Here is a 22,416-nt window from a genome sequence, read left to right as displayed (position 1 = left end):
TATATTTAAAACTACTGTTTATTTTTTTTTTTTGGTCTGCTTTGTATTGTTTAGACATTACTGGTGTGCGTGTTCATACTGAAATGTTTTATGTTGTGGGTTTCAGTTTTTATTTCTCTTCACATTAAATTTTAACACCATTTGTGTATGACAACCCCCATGCTGGTAATTCTGTTTTGCCTGAAATATGCTTGGTGTTTATGTTGTTTACACAGAATATACACATAAATACATTACGTTTTGATGAAGATGTAGACCAGATAAGAGTAACGGATCTAAATGCAGCATAAAAATGTATTAAATAAAACAAAAGAATGATATCCAACAAGAGAAACAGTGTGCTAAAGCACATACAACACTAGAAAATTAACAGAAAATATTGTGGGCAATATACAATGCGGTGCGTCCCAATTTGCGTACTTATGCACTATTCTATTACGTTTTTAATAGGGGTGTGATGAGACAGGTACGAGATGAGACTCGAGATTGAGTTCACGAGATGAGACGAGACAAGATTTTTACACACTATTTTTAAGAAATCCTCAATGGCGAAATACATGACTAGAAAAAATATTCTGCAGGTGTATTTGAAATGTTTTAACTAATCATCTTGTAATGAATGTCATTTCAGTTCTACTTTCTGAGTATGAATTATCATATGCAGTAAAAGACAACAATACTCAAGCACTGTAAAAGGTTTTGCCACTAACTCAACTGACTGACTTCTCTTCATATTGAGAGATATTTGCATTCATCAGGGAGCCGCTTTCAAAATGCAGGGTATTGAAATCACATTTGAATGCGCGCTCGCGTTTACTTTCACTTTCACGATCGTACGTAACTCTGTAAATATGGAGCGGCGGCGACCGTTATCCAACTGAATTAAATGTTTTTTATTTAAATACAAAGCAAAATGACAGTGGAGGCGTAATGTAAACGTAGCGGTGACATATTCTTTCCTAATCATCCTAACACTCTGTCATGGCAACATCACGAGACTACTTTTCGCCTCGACGAGAAATCTCGTCACATTTTAGTCTCGAGAGTTTAGTAATCTCGTGACACGAGATCTCGTCACACCCCTCGTCACACCCCTAGTGCAAGCGCATTCACACAGAAAATTCCAAAAATAAAAGTGCACTTTATATACCCAGATGATGCACTAAATAAATGGGAAAAAAAGGAAGTGGGGAATGTTGGACACTTTATGCATTCAATTGTCACAACTTTAATTACGCAGCGAAGGGGGAGGGGCTATTAACATAAGTACACAGTGCATAGTGTATAGGTGCATCACTTGGATCGCAAGTTAAGATAATGAACTGAAGGGAAACAGGAGTGAGATAATGAACCAATGAATTGCCATGACAACCAATAAAAACATACTTAGTAACCATAACAACAAAATAAATAAGGCAATAAATAAAGGCAAACTAAAAGTCCTTGAAAATAAAACTGTAAAAACAACGGAACATGACAACATGTTTGTTTTCAGTTTTTATAATGTTTTACAATGTTTCATTTATTTACCAGCATTATACATTATTTCTGAAAGTAATAATCAAATGTGACTTATAAACCAACACCAATGCAACTGATGTTTTTTTTTTTTCCTCTCAGCAATCAAATTTTACAAGGTGTGGAAACTATGGTACATTAAATCTCCCAAGCTGAGAGTAACAATTCTTTGCTCAAGTCGGACATGATGAAATGAATGATTGAAGCTTCAGTAAGTGAGTCAGATTAACTTAGAGAAAGAAAAGAAAAGAAAAACAGCTCATAAGAGTAATTTGTTGTGTGTGCATTGGCAGAAAAAAATGTGCATTTAGTGGTTTGGCTCGATATTGTCTTAAAAATGAAGCCGGATAATAATCTGAATAAGAACCAGTTTTCAGTCATCACAGCCCTGTTCTTAATATGTCAAGACATCCATGGCCAGGTGATGTCTGTAAAACAGGCCTGTCTTGGGAGAAGCCATTAGGAGCTGGTGTTCTCTGCAGAAAGCTTTTAAGAGAGATGCCACAAAGGTTTCTGTCAACAGCAAAGGAGGAGCAAAGGTGAGCGGAGGTGAGGAGATGCTTGCTGCAGTAATTACAGCTGCACACCATTAAACATGTATGCAAGCAGAGAAAGAGAGAGAGAGAGTGAGTGAGTGAGTGAGTGAGTGAGTGAGTGAGAGAGAGACAGAAAGTGAGTCCACAATAGCAATTAGCAGCTGAGTCCCAGTAAAGACCCGAGTGTCTCCTCCTGTCTTGTTCAGTCAATTAACACACTGATTACTGCACACACACACACACGCACGCACGCACGCACGCACGCACGCACGCACGCACGCACGCACGCACGCACGCACGCACGCACGCACGCACGCACGCACGCACGCACGCACGCACGCACGCACGCACGCACGCACACACACACACACACACACACACACACACACACACACACACACACACACACACACACACACACACACACACACACACACACACACACACACACACACACCTCTGTTCCAAAACCAGTATCCATTACTCATGAAGCATCCTGACTAAAAAAGGGCACTAACTTATTTTGCTAATAACCACATTGTTAAACTATATCAATGTTATAAATAAAAAAAAACAAGAACTCATACAGAAGCATTTTTTGCCCCATCACCTGCAATTACGACTTTGACTGGAGGACAGGATGTATATTAAAACATATAATTAATGTTAAAATCACATTATTATGATTGAAATGACTGATAAGAACCGAGTGCAAATGCTGACATGCTGATGAATGGAATTACATTAATCATCGCAAAGATTCTTCTAGAAAGTGTTCCAGAAGTGGTCCAAAATTAGCAAAAGAAGAAGTGAGGGAATACATTCTTAGTACACACAAATTTATTGGAAAACAGCCTGAAAACAGTTTTAAACTTTTATTTTTTTTATATATATATATTTCAGCATTGAATGCGTAATTGTACCATTATTATTATTTTATATATTGCTGGCTTTATCTGCCATCTTACTTTTTTTTTTTTTCACTGAGCTTAGGGCGGTGCATTATGGTATTGCCTTCTCCACAATGGATGAATGCCATTCTACCTGGAATTTTGCCAAAATGAGGCAAGGAATGAGGCAGCATGGTTAAGTCTCCTACCTTTTGTAACGGCCTTCATTGTCAGGAGTGTGATGTCTATGATGCCTATATAAGCAGTTCTCTATCACACAGGAGTGGAGTGACGCCTGTGGTCATCACTGATAGCTGCTCATCTGCAGCCGTTTCTCACTGTCTTCTCGTTTGTTTCTCCCAGTGTGACACACAGGACAGTGTGAATAATTCAAGCAGGACTGCAGGCACATGTGCAGCGAGATCTCCTCCACCCCACCCCACCCCACCCCACCCCACCCCACCCCACCACACCACCACCCCTTTACAGATTTTTTCTCTTTTATTCAATCCGGCACACGCTCATCCATCAAACATCATCATCCACCTCCTTTCTCCAGCTCTTGTGAATGTGGATCTGTCAGACACACATTCATATTTGATGTGTCTTTAGAGCATTAGCGCTAAATTATTGCACCAAACATCATCACAAGAGTGTGTGCGTGTATGTGAGAGACAGACATCAGGTCTCCCTCAAGTAGGTTTTATTGGTGCCTTTTCTTTCAACTGAAACACACACAGGCAGATGGGCCTCTTATTGAAACACACACCATCTGAGTCAAACTGGTGTGCTTTTATGAGATGCTAATGATATTCAAATGTATTCAGTGCAATGCGTCTGTGCAAGCTGCTCTCAAAGGAAGCCGTGCCCATATATGGCCGAGAGGTTCCAACACTTCCTGTCACGCTCTGAATGCCAGTGAAATGAACAGATTTCACACTGCAGAGGGAGAGTGTGTGTGTGTGTGTCGGTGTGATTAATGTGCATCTCAGCTCTCTGAGGGTTCGTCTATTAACCCACCTCTGCCTCACACTGACCACACACACACTGACGTTTTAGGCTGCATTAGAACAGCATCAGCAGTTAATTAAACAGCCCATTTCACACCTGGTGTGATAGCAGAACTCAACACGCCTTAGTCCATATGCTACCCCGTATACACACACAAACACACACACGTGACTGTTTTGTGGTGCGCTCGCCACTCACATGGTTCATTCCATGAAACAGCAGATATCACAACCGTTCTGAACAAACACACATCAGTTCTGTTCTTCCCAAAGCTGCATCTCAATGAGATAGAATCATGTAAGAGCCTGATTCTATATGCGCTCTACAATAGTCAGCAACTTCACACGTCACAAAATGCACAAGAGACCCAACTCACAAATGATTCCAGTAGTTTTGAAATGAGACGCAATACTATAAGCATAAAAATACACAGCACACAAATAGTCATTTTTATATATTGTCATAATATTTTATGAAATATAAATGAGCAATATCACACTCGTAGCCGTGCGATATGGCTGTATATCAGCACGCTGTGGTTCGTCCACGAGGCCACAGGCCGAGTGCCGCAGGTAATCACAGCGTGCTGATATACAGCCATATCGCACGGCTACGAGTGTGATATTGCGTTTATACAACAGTTCGACGGCACGAGTGTGTAAATAAATAAGAACAACGGAGTGTCTTTAAAACACTCTTTTGTGTAGCACTACTTCCTTCCGCCACGGATTCAAATCTCAGGTTGTCAGTTGGACCAAGCCTCCGTTACTAATTCTAAAACGTCACTTCAGAACTAGTAACGAAGGAACGTTGAATCGCTTCATTGAAACACATTGAATTTTGTACAGTATTAGAGAGAGAGAGAGTGTGTGAGAGAGAGAGAGAGAGAGAGAGAGAGAGAGAGAGAGTGAGAGAGTGAGAGAGAGAGTAGGCTATTACCTGTGTCTGGTATATTGCATTACATTCATTCTTCAAGTCGATGTCCATAATATTATATCCTTTATACAAGTCTGTTTAAATGTCCGCTGAGGAAAGCGATCTTTGTATTTGTCCTTTTTACAACTTTGGGAATCCATTACACCACAGCGCTAAAACAACTTCCTTTTGCAAAAGTTCCTTTCAATTTAAAAGTCTCTTGTGCTTCACTGACTCATTCTCCTGTAAAGTGTTGCCGCCATCTAATGGCGTATTAATGTAATGTTCACTCAATCCATATTACTTAATGGACATATTTATATAAAATAATATTTATTGAACAACAAATAAGCACAACTGTACAGTTCAGTCAAACATAAAGCACTAGTTATTAAAAAAAAAAATAGGTCACCATTTACACTGGTATGTGGGTTTTACAAATATTTAACGAATGAAAAGGATTTTACAGAGCTTGTGACAAAACCTCCTAACTCCATTGGATCCTCAAACTGTCAATCAAACCTCATTAATCTGCCTCCCCTCCTGAATGAAGTGCGCACGCAGTTTGGACATCTCCTCTGTGCAATGCAAAGGTAAATAAAGATCTGATGTTTGAAAAAAAATTGTAAAGCGTTTTCTTTACTCAAAAAACCATATGTTTATAAAGTTTAATGTTTTACGTATTTGAAGAGCGGAGAAGAGTCTGATATGTCCCGTCTAGTTGTAGTCAATATGCTATAAGGATGTAACGTAACGTTTATTATTATCAAATTTAACATAGCACAATTCGACTTGCTCTGGAACAAATAATAGATTAATAAGACCAAAGATTGACCGTTCTATGTACTCAAATTGAATTATGTCTCATGTTTAACCACTATAAGAGCCAGCGGCAAATCCCTGAGGCACTGGCCGAGATGAAGCTGTTCTCGGCGGTTACAGAAGCACTGAACGGCCGCTGACGCACTCGAGCTTGCATCTCAGAAAACGTCAAAACAAATTGTAAAATAGGCGCTGTTATTAAATATGAGTCACATATTTCAGGTCTAAACAACAACATTCTCGCCTAAAAAACTATTAAAACTACAGTTCGTGGTACAAGAAGTAGTATTTGTAAAAATTACGGTTGATTTGATCGGCCGCCATGACGGTCACTTCAAGCGAAGTGATACAAACGGTGAAAAGGCAGTAGGAGTGCTGTTATCACTGAAATATCGCATGGCTATCAGCCAATCAGATTCGAGAACCAGACAGAACTGTTGTATAAATATACATATTAATAATATACATGTATATTACAATAATATATTAATAATATACATAACATTTCTATGGACACTGTTGTTATCTTAATTAGAACAAAGTAAAGTTGGGATAGTTTCCTCCAAAATGAAAATTCATCATTTAGTCCAAACCTGGATGCGTGTTATTAAATGTCAGTGTTTAGTTTAGTTTTTTTTTTCTCCCCCAAAGGGGTCCAATGTTTTTCAGACCACACTGTTCTTCAAGATATCTTCTTTTGTGTTATATAGAAGAAAGCTTACAGGTTTGTAACAACACGTAAATGATGACAAAATTACATTTCAGGGGTGAACTACCTCTTTAAGAAAATATTTGAACCGCCCACTAAAAAATCCTGAGAGGGTTTTCTAAAAAAAAAAAAAAAAAAAAAAAAAAATTTAAAAATTAAACTGGCCTATTATCTATTCTTTTCAGAACTGAATGAATTACATTATAACTCAATATTTATCTTGCTTTGTCAACCATCTTCAATGGATGTTTTCACTGAGTCTGTCATAATGCATTATAGGACTGCCCTATTCTCAGACAATATCCAAATGGATTGCCCTATCTGAAGCATACTTGTGATGCTTCTTACCTTTTGGAACAGCCTTCAGATCAAGAGCGCCCCTATGATGCCTTCTACTAGTGTGTGGAACAGAGCCACCTTTACGTTTGTGAGTGTGACAGTGTGCTTGTGTGTGTGTGTATGTAGCCTGTTTCTCCAGATGGAGGGCTACAAAAAAAAAAAACAGGGCACCCCCTACCCCCCAGGGCCACGCCTGCCGCTCTCTCCTCTCAACCAGAACTAGAAACTCACTCCTCCCCTACACTTCTGTGTCTCTGTCTCTGCTGGATAAAGGATGAGCCCTTTAATATCCAAGTCCACATGGAGCAGCTAATTAATCACACACACCACACCTGCTGTGAGAGAGACAGATTGGCTATGTACTACTAGCGTACTGCATACTGCAACTATTTTTTCCCCAATAGTTTCTAGTATGCAACCATAAACATGTGACATCAGGTTGCATCCAATTATCATCCCAGAAATAAATGGATATCTTGCAGTTGTAATCCAATTTTGAGTAGCGGTCGACCGATATATCACCATTTTTTAATTATCGGCATCGGCTGATGAGCTTTTCTAGTTGGCCAATGTGTCGGAATCAGGATTTTTATTTTGACGCTGTTGAGAAAGCCAGTGCATGAGCACACAGTGCTTACATTCTCGGTCTTCATTAGTTCACGTCTCTGTTTAACAGTTCTGTCTAATATGTTGTCTTACATTATTAGTAATAGAAAGGCAATCACTGTAATGCTTTCTCATCTACTGTCAACATTCAGCAAATTAGGGCTGAGCGGTATATCAAGTTTATATAATATAATAACAATAAAGGATGAGATAATTATATCTTTGTATAGTCTTTGGTTTTATTCACTGTCTGGTGTTGTCTTTACGTTAGTGAAGCTGTTATGAGGACTCCTGCCTTCTAGATTGCCTTCTTTGACTTTGTTTTAGTAAATAAACTAAAACTGCTGCAATTTGGGATCCTCTACTCCTCTTCCCTTGCCTGTCCTCTGACAATGCTTTAAAATGCATTATTTTTGTTTTCAGATTGTATTGTTTTTATAATGTTAAAATGTAATGTGATTTTAAAGTCGGTATGAAACTGAGGTTGCAATAGACTTTCTTCTCTATTGTGATATATATTCAAATGAAACAGCTTCTGGAATGAGAAAAAAAAAAAAAAATGTAGGGCGAGACTTTATGTCATCCTCAGGAATTGGTTGGAGTGTAGGAAGTTGGGCATTGCTAACTAAATTGAGGCAGATTTGAATGCTTGTTTGCAGTCAGTGTGGATATTTGGTCAGACCCTTCAATTTCAATTTAAACAAGTCTTTGAATATCTAATAAACATTTAATTTCACAAACCTTGCAGACTTAGTTGAATTCAGCTGTGAAATGATCGGAGGTGTGCAGTTGTAGAATGCATGTGTACTCTGTGCATAATGGTCGTGCAAACTGTTTATTACCTTTTTATATTTTTTTCTTTTTTTTAAACAATTTCTTTATTTGGGAAAAAAATCTGTAATAGGATTACAGAAACAAGTTACCATCTAAAGTATATGTCTATTTATTTTACAGATTTATATTTTAATTAATTTTCAATTATTTTTAATTTAATAAATATTAAGTAAAATAAAGGTAAATTTCATTTCAGCAATTATTATTCATGTGTTCTTTACATTAGTCTGAGACTTATATATATCCGCCACCCTGCTCTCTAAGTCAGATATCAACATCGGCCATCAAAAATAAATAAATAAATAAATGAAAATAAAATAAATAAAATACATAAATGCATAAATACAGACATAAATGTATAATAAATGCATTTAAAACAACAAATGGAATAATTGATTATTATAATTTAATGAAAACATTAGCAAATTAAAAAATAAATTGAATTAATGAAAAAATGTAAAATATTTGTATACAACTCAGTTTTTTATTTTATTTGTTGATTCAATAAATTTGATTAATTGATTATTAAATTAACTATTTTCAGTTTTGATTTCAGTGTTTCGGTAAAAAAATACTTTTGGTGCAGCACTACTTTATTTATTTATTTATTTAGGTATTTATTCACCATTTAGTTTGTGTAGTATACATTTTTATTTCACATTCATTCACACTTATTTATTCATTCATTCTTTCTTTTCTGGTTTTGTCCTTGAAAGTATGGTGCTTTTTAACAGAACAACTCACTGCTGTAACTGCATGTTCATGCTCTTGCCTCTAAAGTAGCTGAAATAAATGAAAGTTTTGGGAAATTGGACATCAGTCTACACTCCACCTGCCATCATTCAGATCACCCATTCAACTGGACCAGTCTGTAAGCCTGTAGCCCACCTACAGCTGTCTGGACTGGAGACAAATCAGACAGACACTGGGCAGAGGCGTTTACAGAGCTGTTTTTAACAGTGCGAGTGACCTAATCATAGTGTGCATCAACGGTCTGTTTTTAAACGCCACCCACAGACGGGCCACAGAGACAGACATAATGAGAAAGAGAAACAGAGGGCAGAGTTAACACAGGTGATGGAACACTGCTAGCTGAGGGCTAGTGCTGCTGAGTATCAGAATAATGTCTCAACGCTGCAGCTTATTCTGACCAAGAACCACTCACATAAGAGACAATCTACTCAACACTTAAAGCGACCAACCAGAGTTTGTTTTGTGATGTTTGGGGGAAAGCAAATGTGTCACTGGATATAACTCTGAGAACAAAGGTGTTTTTTTATATATCTTATTCAATCAAGTCTAAGTGTTTCTATTAAAACTTTAAAAATCTGTAATAAATCTCACTAACTTTGTCAAATATAAAGACCATCTGTAGCAGATGTGAATGGTCAAAATCGAAATAACACACAGAACAAGAAAGAGAGTGCACAGATAGTTGGCAATATACAAAGTGGGACACAGGGGGGAAAAAACAGACAGGCTTTGACTGAGGTCTTGTAAATCCAGAGCCTTACACACAACACCTTAGGGTACATCACATTAACGTCCAGAGAGGTTGTGTTCAGAACTGGAGACATTCTTCACAGCAGGGTGCTGGAGCCATCCACCCCAAAGCATTACCTCCCTGGAGAGCTCTTCCTGGGTCTGCTAAAGAGCACTCACACTAGGAGACAGGCAGGAGAGGACAGGAAGCATGTGGTATATCACAGATTCTGGCAGACTGTTAAAGACTGCTTCCCTGCTGAGAAGCTGTCTACAAACATAGTTGAACACCATGTTGAAAATGTGTGTGTACATACGTGTATGTACCTTCCTTAAGCTACATACACAAACACCATTCGTTTGTACACAGACACGCACAATTAACATATCTGTAGCAAGCGCCACTCTCTGTGGGCACACAGTAATGCAGCAGGATCTGGTCCAAACTGGCTACTTCCTTAAACATTTAAAACAAATATTCTCAAAGACAGCAGGTTAAGATGGAGGTCTCAGCAGACAGCATTTATAACTTGATTATCATCACTAAAACCCATCACTAAAACCAATAGGTGATCCCATTCAAATGAGAAAGAACTGTGTGTATATATATATATATATATATATATATATATATATATATATATTTTATATATATATACATACATACATACATACATACATACATACATACACACAGTTCTATCCCATTCAAATGAGAAAGAACTGTGTGTATATATATATATATATATATATATATATATATATATATATATATATATATATATATATATATATATATATATATATATATATATATATATATATATATATACATACATACACACACACACACACAAATAAACATAATATTACAACATGCAATTGAACAAAACAAAAGGCTGTGAATGCACAAGCAAAAGTCATGAAGGTGTAACTCTGTTGTGGATGTGCTTATCCTATAACAACGTACTAAAAAACGGGTGAACAAAGAATTCACAACATTCTTTTACAGTAGTGTTCCCTATACGACAGATTTGCGCTTCATGTGGCACTTAACTGTATTTTCGTTTTCAAAGATATTCTAATCATATTTCAAGCAATTCAAAACCATCATGGCGAACAGTGTGCATCTAAAGTCTCTCAGTTGAAGGAAAAAATACATTATTTATCGGCTTTAAAATATCAGCCAAATTTTCTTATTGGGGCGACAACAATAACATTAAAAATTAACATATATATATATCGATACATATCTGATACCGATATGGTGGCTGATATATCATGCATAGGAATGTAGGAAGGCAACAAGGCACTAATCTCATCGATTTTTTAAGGCAGCACAGATGTATTCACTGCTTAAAATATCCCACTATCCTTTGTGTTTGATTCAGTGACAGCTGAGTTAAAATAAAAATGGCGTCTTTGGTTGTGTTGTGTTTGGTGGTTCTTTTCTGGCCAAGTTTTCCACTTTTGATGTAATTTCTAGTGAGAAATTAGCATTGTAGTAATAAATCTTTGCTAAGGTATCATCCAAAGCAACATTTTGTTGTAGATCATTAAACCTTCATCCAGGAACTGGGTTGAGAAGCACTGTAAAACATATTCAATATACAACATTGCTCAGCAATCATAAACAACTACTTGTAACTAACATAAAACCTGACCAGAACTTCCTCCAAACATGTTAATGTGTAGCATTAGAAATAGCAACATGTACATTTTCAGCTCAGTAAACAAAGATCTTTCACCAAATCTCCACAGGGACCTTGAGAGCCAACAGCATCAGATCATGACCCGAGCCATGAACTATTGGCGCTGGTCAGATGATGTCTCAAGTGGGTGACTAAACCAGGGGTTTTCCTGCACTGAAAATATTTTGGGGGCTGCCAAAATTAATCTTCGTCCTGCCAAAGATAATTTAATGTGACGATACCTGATGTTCTTTAGCACCGGTACCCACTGATAGCCAGCTGCTTTAAAACACTCCTGTGAGTGTTTGTGTAAGCACTCTGTGAAGAGCGTCTAATGATTCTATTTACAATGTATTTTTGCAGCGTTTAGTCATATCTGTTGAGCTCGTGAATGCAATGGCCAATCAGAGGTGTTTAAGTTAGTCAGAATCTGCTCACCGCTCAAAACAGTTTTTGTTCCGAGCGAGTTCTGCATGCTCGTAAATCCTTTCATTATTACTAAAATATAAATACGATGTCAATAAAAGATTCACTGGACAGCATAGACAGGTTCATTGATTATAATGGGAGTTTTGGCAATTGTGCAGCTTTGTGTACTTCACGTTGTAATTAACAGCTTCTGCGATAATAATGGCAATGATATCTGCTCGCTTTGTGTATATAATTTTAATTTTGCATGCTGCTAACTATGCATTGCAAGTTTCTGGATTGACAACCGCATTTAAATGCGTGATTGAATCTGATTAAAGTGATAAACATAGCAATGTACAGAACAAAACAATCTGATACTGTATGTCAAATGACCTGTGCATTAAAGGTGCCATCGAACGTTTTTTTACAAGATGTAATATAAGTCTAAGGTGTCCCCTGAATGTGTCTGTGAAGTTGCAGCTCAAAATACCACATAGATTTTTTTTTAATACATTTTTTAACTGCCTATTTTGAGGCATAATTAGAAATGCGCCGATTCATGCTGCGGCGCCTTTAAATTGCGCGCTCTCTGCCCCCTCCCGAGCTCTCGACTCTATCACTGCACAAACAAAGTTCACACAGCTAATATAACCCTCAAAATGGATCTTTACAAAGTGTTCGTCATGCATGCATACATCGGATTATGTGAGTATTGTATTTATTTGGATGTTTACATTTGATTCTGAATGAGTTTGATAGTGCTCCGTGGCTAACGGCTAATGCTACACTGTTGGAGAGATTTATAAAGAATGAAGTTGTGTTTATGAATTATACAGACTGCAAGTGTTTAAAAATGAAAATAGCGACGGCTCTCTTGTCTCCGTGAATACAGTAATAAACGATGGTAACTTTAACCACATTTAACAGTACATTAGCAACATGTTAACGAAACATTTAGAAAGACAATTTACAAATATCACTAAAAATATCATGTTATCATGGATCATGTCAGTTATTATCGCTCCATCTGCCATTTTTCACTGTTGTCCTTGTTTGCTTACCTAGTCTGATGATTCAGCTGTGCACATCCAAACGTTAATACTGGCTGCCCTTGTGTAATGCCTCGATCATGGGCTGGCATATGCAAATATTGGGGGCGTACACCCCGACTGTTACGTAACAGTCGGTGTTATGTTGAGATTCGCCTGTTCTTTGGAGGTCTTTTAAACAAATGAGATTTATATAAGAAGGAGGAAACAATGGAGTTTGAGACTCACCGTATGTCATTTACATGTACTGAACTCTTGTTATTCAACTATGCCGAGTAAATTCAATTTTCAATTCGACGGCACCTTTATGTCTTGTAATGTGCAATTTGTTACATTTTTTTAATTTTATTACTCTTTTCAAAGCAGTCACTCAGTGACTTTTACATATAAATTTACAGATTTTTAAATATAAAATAGTTCTAAGCACTTTGTTTTATGATCTGTCCGGACAGCAATTATTTTTTTATTTCATGATTAAATAGGATGATTTGGATAGGAAAATGAATAAATAAATAAATAAATAAATAATGTTAACATTACAAATAGCATTCTTAGCAATGTTTCTTAGCATTCTTGGATTTATTCTCAGTACTGGGCTCGCAGTTCACATGGGTAGAGTAGGGGTGTGCGATATTCACAAAAAATGATCTCTCGATATTTTCTGAGAATTTGTTGATAGCGATGATCAGACAATATTTTGCTGAGTGTGTTATTGTGCTAGTAAATTGACAGGTTTAGGACTGCCGTGAACAGCTCACTCTAAAAGTTTTGGTTATTCTTTATATTTTGTGTGGTGGTTAGCTCACAGCAGTGACAGAAATTACATTTTCCTATAAGTTTAAATTGATTTTTTACCTTTTATCGCATTAACTGCATTTTTACCTTTATGAGGGCAATTTTTTCTCACCTAATTAAAAGTAGCCTATGCATCATTTATTATGTCAAATTATTACATTTAATCAAATTCAATTAGAATAATAAGACACTATAGGGCTGTTACCAATCAAATGAAATCAGTATCAATAGAATTCTAAGCAATGCAGAGGAAACATGGAAACTGCATCTTAAGTGGCATTTAAATGTATTTACACAGACTGATTAATGCAGCTTAGAGGTGTCAAATGCATTTAACCTGCAGTTACAAATGCATACATATTGTTTTGATGTTTTAAAAATAAAATAATGATGATATATGAAATTATTTTAAAATGCAATACTCAAACAAGGGCATTTTTACTGCATTTTAATAGAGTAAATCACGCAGTGAGAGCGTGCACTCTAAATGCGCACACACAGTAGTCTAACCTAAACCGAAAAGGCTACAACACGCAGTGTATGCACTCTCTAGGTTTTTGTTTGTTTTTTGCAAAGTGATGGATAATACTTCATAATGTCAGATTGCACATCATTAAAACAACAATTACGATATTATCATAGACAATATATATCGCACACCCCTATGGTAGGGTACTTTGTACTGTGTGTGGATGGCCGTGTTTGTCCGCCACCACCGAAGACCATTTTTTGACCCAGGAAAAACCCTGTAAACATGACCAGGACTTGCAGGAGAAGCAAACTCGAATTATTCCAGTTTGAATTCCACTAAAGGGTAATTATCATAGCAATAAAGAGTTATATATGATAAATACAATACCCAGAGTGCATCTAAGTCCTTGGAGCACTGACACATGGGTCAAGGATCAAATGTCAGGGGGTCGCGGCTTACCTCTGGGTTCCTCTGCCTGCTTAGCCAGCTTGCGGAGGGCGGCGGCAAATCCCGAGTGGGCGGATTGAGACGCAGGACTGCCATTGGGCACAATAGAACCGTTGAGGGGAGACGGAGTGAGGGGACTGACGGTCGCCGTGGTGCGGGTCGCAGTGGAAATCATGCCTAACGATGGTGACTTTGGCTCATGGCTCATGCCTGAGAGAGAAACGGAGAAATGGAGCGAGATATTAGTAGCAATAAACAGGAAATACATGGACCCCACACTGAGGGGTTAACTCATGGAGGTTGTAAACAGCCTGACACAAAAACACTGTCCTTAACAGCTGCAGGACAGAGGTGAAGGAAAAGAGGTCAAAGGTTATGCCCAAGGTCAAAGGCGGTTTGTCTGTGAGGATTCACACACACTCTCAGAGTCTGTACCAAAATACAAAAACGTTAACAGATTACATATGCTATACCTCATTTACACTGATTAAACAAAGAATCACCAAAAAATAAATAAAAAATATCCGACCGGACTAGAATAAGAATAGAGGAACACAGGCCTGGAAAAATGAAGGTTACCATATCTAATTTATTATGTGGCACAGAGAGAGAGACGTTTCTCACTGATGTACTGGTGCCCAATCAGGCCCTGTTTTGGCCAGGCATCAATGAAAGCCCTGAATAATTAGACTGGTTTAGGGTCACCTGACTGCGATCAGATGTATTTCACAGGAACTAACTGTAAAATTAAATCTGAAATATTTTGCATAAAATGAATCAAAAGTAAGACTGCAAAATTTACTCAAATATATATCTTCTGCATTCATTCAGAGAGAATGAGCAATTCTCTGTTCTATCTTCTATCTACACAATATGCTCAAGCATATATAATGTTGTGTTTTCAGTGTGTGATGCTCCACACACACACACTCCAGAAATGTTCTGCGTTCAGCTCTCAAGCATTTCAATATTTTATTTGTAATAGAATGCTTCTGAAAAACTACCGTCAAATACACTCAGTTTTCTAACAGCATAAAAGCTTGGTTTAACTGCAAAGAAATGGACAGAAATATATTACCTCTGTGTAATAAAATAATAATAATAATAATAATGTACATTTTAAGTTTTAATAATTATCATTATTATTATTGTAACATCATAAAAAGTAAAATGGGGGGGGGGGGATCACAGATCCACCGCCATTTCAGTAAAACAGGGGCGGGTGGCAGAGAGACAGACATACAGGACAGGCAGGCAGGCAGACAGACAGAAGAGCTCTCTGAAGACCTGTTCACCCACTGCACTCCACACGAACCGCTCAGAGCAATTAATAATGAAAAACAACAGCAGCAGCAGCAGCACTGAAACACTGATCTTCATACTGATCCATCGCACACAGCGCAGATATAAAGCGCTACTGTTTTCACATTCCAGCTCACAGATGCATAATGGGAGGGAGTCACAAACACACTGGCTCTGAGAACAATCACAACACCTTTACATTAACATCACACACAAGCACATAGCCTGTCTGTCTCAAGTTTACTTCTTTGTTCAGTTCACAAACTGTCGCTCTTACAAAGACTGTTTGGAGCTTATCTAACAAAGCAACACACAAAATCCCTTTTCGTCAAGTCAAATGTTCAGTGTAGCAGCTGCTGCAACGTCACATGACCCTTTTCTCCACCCATAATTCCTCTGCCCTTCTGAGATAAAAGAGAAAGAGAGACAGAGGGAGCCCCATGTCTTTCTTTCTCTCTCTCTCTCTGTCTGTGTGTGTTGAGGAAAAAACTGATCCAGAGGTGGTGGCAGGTTCAGACGTGCTCTTCTATTGCAACAATCTCCTTCCCCTATCTGTGTCTCGTTCCCTCTAAAGGCACATCTGTGCTCCACCTTCTACATAAACTGCAAGGCAGATGAGAACAAGCACTAATGGCCGGTTCACACAGAGAAAGACTTTTTAACACAAGCCTTTTCATTTAAAAAAAAAATAAAATGCATGGACCTCTTCACGCTGGTTGTGAAAAATTGTGTCATATAGAAGGAAGAAAACAATAGAAAAAAAAAAACCCTCATAGAATACCCCATAGAATATCACAGTTTTTGTCGCTCTAACATATAGAATGCACCTTGTGCAATTGATTAAGAATCTTTTTTGGAAATAACTTTGTTTATCTGAAACTTTGTAACAATTCTGAGAAAAAAAAAAAAATTGCATCACAAACAACAAACCTGAAACTACTTCATAGCCATGCACGGCAGTCATACAATAATCAATATCCTTTAAAAAAATGTGTCAACAAACCAGAATCAAGAAATGCCAGAAATGCCATGGTAGAAATAACACACACACACACACACACAATTGTTTTGCTATCTTAGTGAGGACATTGCATAGACTTCCATTGATTTTATTTAGGTCAATGATATTTTCTATCACCTAACCCAACCCCTACTCCTAAACCTGCCCATCACAGAAACGTGCAAAACACTAGATTTAAATAAAACACCTTTTGGCTGATTTATAAGCCTTTTAAACTAGTGAGGACCAGTTAAATGTCCTCACTAGTGGGTTGTCAAAGTATTTCACAATATATAAGTGAGGACATTTGGTCCTCACAAGTATAGCCAAAACAAATACACACACACACGCACACACACACACACACACACACACACACACACACACACACACACACACACACACACACACACACACACACACACACACACACACACACACACACACACAGACAGACAGACTGTAGCTACCTAGAACTAAAGCATGATACACTTTCAGGTATGTTGGAGCCTAACCATAATTTTCACTGGTGATTTGTGAGATCAGGCCTTCACGATTAGCCACAATAAGCCCAGAGATGCAGGAATAAACTAAATTAATTTAAGTTGTAAAAATTCATTAGTTTCAACCTGCCAGCACAAAAGCAGGGAGTTGCAGGACATGAAGGGTTAAACAGAGGACTAGAAGTCATCACCGCAGGCCACAATGACTCAGTTCTCTTTCCTCCTTTCGATGCTCACAGCTTTCTCACAGAGAGATAAAGAGAGAAGGCAAAGGAGGGACTCATCTCAAAATAACAACATGGCTTATTCTACTGCACGCACACATACACACACATGTTTGTTTTTGTGAATTGTGGGGACATTCCATAGGCGTAATGGTTTTTATATTGTACAAACCGTATTTTCTATCCCCCTACACTACCCATACCCCTAAACCTAACCATCACAGAAAACACATTTTTACTTTCTTAACAAAAAAATATTCGGTATGATTTATAAGCCTTTTGAAAAATTGGGACATGGGGTAATTGTCCTCATAAGTAACCCTCTCCTTGTAATACCTATGTCATACCCATGTCATACAAATTTGTGTCTTGATATGTCACAAAAATCCACACACACACACACACACACACACACACACACACACACACACACACACACACACACACACACACACACACACACACACACACACACACACACACACACACACACGCAGTTCATGATATAAAACTGTAAAAACATCACAAACCAATCATCAACCAGGATCTTTTTACTTGTTATTTATTCTATGTAATTATCAAATCAAACAAAACCATTTACTTGATTATACCTCTCTTTTTTGTAGAGTATAAGCCATTACTTAGATGTGAAATCATTAAAAATGCCTTAAGGGTGTAAGGGGTTAACAGTGACAGTCAACAGAGAGTTTACATATCACTTATAGCTTAAAGCTTATAACTTAAAGCTTGAATGATCGGGATCGGTACCGATCATGATGACAAGAAATTGGTAGTCGGTATTGGCTGCAAAAATCCTGATCGGAGCATCTCTAGTTTAGATTGGATATCTTGTTCACTGTATTCATCAGATGCTGAAGATCTACAGCAAATGCAATAAAAGCACTACATCAAGCCAGCTTTTGAATGCTAGTTGTTCCCAACTCTACTGAATCATGAAAGTGTCTACTAAGATTTTTTCTTACGTTAATGTTTAATAATCTATACTCATGATACCTGATCGCCTGTTCGCTGTAAGACTCTGCAGAGCCGCTGCCTTTTAGACACAATCACAGGCCACAGCATAACAAAGCACACAAGGGCTGAGTGAGCAGCCCACTTCTGACCTGACCATGCGTAAACACACACAGAGGCAATAATCCCAGTGGCTCCGCTATGCTGTGGCCTACTGCTGAGATAAGAGGTGTGCTGCCCTGGAGAGCATTTAATCTTTAACCAGCAACGGATTTGCCTATCAGCTCATTAAAGCGGTCCAGATCTGCAGGACACAGCTATCTACTGTCATTCATCTGGAATTACCCGTGTGTGTGCGTGACTCAGACTATCATGGCCCTCGGGGAGAGTGTGTGAGGATATACAAACAGACATACAAACACATGCTTGACCCTGAATGACTGGTTTTATCACTGCAGTCTGAATAGATGAGACACACAGAACCAGACACACACACACACACTTGCTCAAAAGGGAAACAGTCTTCACAAAATCAACACAACACTCCTCTTTCCACAGAGCACTATCTGCAACTGCACACAGACTCATCTTTGTTACACGCACATAGCAGGAAGCTGCTCATATACTGACCCACACATGACAATTTCACCTTTTACAAACAGAGGAAAGACCTGCTAATGCAGGGGTTTCTTTTTCAGACCTAGGACCTCTTGGTGGATAGAGAGAGCATGGACACCCAGTTGACTATTATACAAAGACTACAATTACATGCGTATGGTACTGCATTGATCTATTTATGTACTTGGTTATGATGAGTACATTGCAGAAACTGTAAAATATACTAGTTCTCCTGTCCTATTTTGTCCAGTTATCAAATTACACCTGTGATAAGAGAGAAGCACATTATGATGAAAAAATTAGAGTTGAATTATGAGTTATATGACAATTCAGAAAGGTCACTCATGCTTTCTGGAGATATATATATCACCAGATATGTCACTGATAAATACTGCTGGAGAGAGAAAAATATATGAGCTACTTCAGCCGTGCAGCTTTAAACACACAGACACACACCATATGACATTCAGCTGATCTGGCAGCTGGCTGTGGCACTTCCAGGTGGTTCATAATGAAGCCTTTCTCCTGTGTGTGTGTGTGTGTGTGTGTGTGTGTGTGTGTGTGTGTGTGTGTGTGTGTGTGTGTGTGTGTGTGTGTGTGTGTGTGTGCGCGTCTCATGCAGACAGCCTATTGAAGACAGCAATAGCAGAACAACAGTGTGTGAGCACTGTGGGGAGTGAAGAATTCTGCCTTTTTGTGTATTGTGTGGGTGTAGAGGATTTTGGGCCACCACTGTTGCTGCCCCTAAGGGTTTCCTGTCAGCTGAGGACAGTAGACCAGTGTGGGCATTACCGGGACTTAGCTGTAAGTGATCAGGTGACGTTAAACTCCTCCAAACTGCCCCACTGTTTCACCCCACCCGCATGAACCTCGAGCCCTCCAACACACCAAGATGAGATGGCCGTAGACCTGGATAACACACACAGAGTGAGCACTATGCGGTATGAACTGTGGGCCGATAAGGCAAGGTCTGAACAAGTGTGTGTCTTATCTCCGGCTTCAGTGCTGCTCACGCTGCGTTTGTTTAGCCATGTCTTATCGCCACCAGAGGGATTACAGCAGCTACTGTCACACACTGCTGTTGTGCTCTCGACGCTCACATCTGGGGCCAAAACTGCTGCTGTACTGCTGACGTCACACACACAACAGCTCAAATCCACTGAGCTTTCCAGGCAGCGCCCCCTAAAACTTATGGTAACCAAAAGACCCCACAATTAAACAACTGAATAAATCTCTCTTCCTATTCATGCTATATATACCAAGCACTCACAATGATTCTGGTGAGCGCATGAAATTAAGCCTCAGTCATGCAGAATAACACAATGATTTTAATGAGCATTTTATCTGGCCATTCAACTTTCCCGAAAACCATGTCACATCTAGTTTCACGGTCCTTACTTGTTTTCTGACTTGTAAATTTGAAAGCAGAGACTTTCAATAACTTTGTTTTAAACTTTAGCAGCAAAAGTTTTTGATGTTAATGTTCATTTATTTGTGTCATCCCTCAAAAAACAAGTATCCTTGAACTCTCTTTTTTGTCTAGACTTTTAATGTGCTTTACAGTTTGCATTGAAATAATGTTTCACAGTTAAGACACAGTTTGGTTGAAATAATGTACCTCTGACTGAAAAAAAATGTAGGTAAGCCCTTTATGAACAAATACATAAACAGTGAGAAATATTAAAAATGGTATTAACAAATAGTTGCACAGCCTGACACGTGTGACCCAATCAATTTAAAATCAAGTCCCGCTCTACATTATTTCCAGCTTATTCTATCAAATTAAGCAGTTAAATGATGTATTGTGTTTTCTTTAAAGCAATAAGCTCCTGTTTACTGTTGCATTGCACCGTATCAAATTCACTCTTGAAAACACGATTTCTCTGGCATGTTTTAGTGACACAGACGCTGCTGAGTCTGATACGAAGGTGCTGACAGTTGAAAGGTCTGGTTTCCAGGTCGTGGACGCTGAATGCTGCAACATGTCGAGGCTGATCTGGTGTCAAAGATAACATCAGATAACAGCTGTGAGCCGGGGAGGCCCGTCACCGCCTGCCCTGCACATTACCCAGCATGCCTGAGCATTTGCATATGCAGGGCCAGGGCTGTGTTTGACTAGGGCGGATAGGCAAATCAGAGCAGACTCTCTCTGTGAGCTGAGGTCGTCGCAAGATTGAACGATATGTAACTGACGGTTGCTTCTGTGCATGTGTGGTCTGTTGTGTGACTGCCTTGTAGCTACAGCTTGCACACAGGAAGTGCTCACTTAGCTGGTTTCTATTCATATCTACACTATGTGGTTTGGTACAGCCGCACAAAACCAGAAAATAAGTGTGTGCTCAGTGTAGTCAAATACAGCCCCCAGAGGGCGCTATCATGTATAAAGGTAAAGGGTACATGTGGGGAAAACACTGGAGGACAGTGTGAAACTAGAAACATAACCATATAAAAAAGCTTTCAGTTACAATAACTCCCTTTTCGTGTTTACTCATACACATTAGAGAATATGAAAGCAGGTGTTAGTGAAAGCACATGGTTATACCTCTAGTTTTCTTATCATGTGGGCTGTTCATATAACAGCTGACATTTAATGGTTGAATGAGTGAAAGCAAAACACATTGCATCTGATCAAATCCATGCGATTACCGTAGAGATCTGTTGAGACTCATCACAGAACATCAAACGCAAACACAAAGAAGAAAAGAGGAAGTCTGTCAGAAGTATACTGAAAGTGCCTCATGGTTAACAAAAGACAGCAAGGCTAGAGGTGTGAAATACACAAAACAACATTTCCACAGAAAGCTTATCTGCTTGCATTTCACTGTATTTTAGATATTTAACATTATTGTTAAATAATGCTATTCATTTCCAACCACTTTAGTACATTTTGAGTAAATAATATTGTGTAAATTATGTTTAATTTGAGGCTATATGCTAGGGGTATCCAATCCTGCTCCCAGAGGGCCACCTTCCTTCAACCCCAATTAAACTGAACCAGCTAATCAAGGTCTTCAGGATGACTAGGCATATGTGTTGGAGAAGGCTGGAAGCTGACCCTACAGGAGCAGAACTGGACAGTTTAAATGTCAGAAATGAAAAGTAATTGCAATTGAATGTCAGTTTGAAAAGTAATTCCAACTCTCTACAGTCTGTACAGCTGTACAAAAACAGCTTGATATTGCAAACTGGTATTTGTTATCATATTATTTTCATATATTATTTTCATCATAATCATAAATACTTCGGTTTGTAGCATTTTACCAGATACTG

At 38.3% G+C, this 22,416-nt stretch overlaps 1 protein-coding gene across 2 annotated transcripts in view; it reads right to left on the bottom strand.

Annotated features, from left to right (window-relative positions):
* Positions 1-22,416, bottom strand: part of gse1b (Gse1 coiled-coil protein b) — a 274,409-nt gene that overhangs the window by 30,794 nt on the left and 221,199 nt on the right. For both annotated transcript variants that reach the window (XM_048167742.1, XM_048167743.1), the window contains exon 3: positions 14,540-14,737. In XM_048167742.1, coding sequence (XP_048023699.1) covers positions 14,540-14,737 — 198 coding nt within the window. The remainder of the gene's footprint in view (positions 1-14,539; positions 14,738-22,416) is intronic.

This window comes from Megalobrama amblycephala, linkage group LG19 (genome assembly GCF_018812025.1).
Source record: "Megalobrama amblycephala isolate DHTTF-2021 linkage group LG19, ASM1881202v1, whole genome shotgun sequence".
In the NCBI taxonomy this organism is placed as follows: domain Eukaryota; kingdom Metazoa; phylum Chordata; class Actinopteri; order Cypriniformes; family Xenocyprididae; genus Megalobrama; species Megalobrama amblycephala.
Note: the sequence above shows the minus strand (reverse complement) of the source record. Positions and strands in the feature narration are given on the sequence as shown.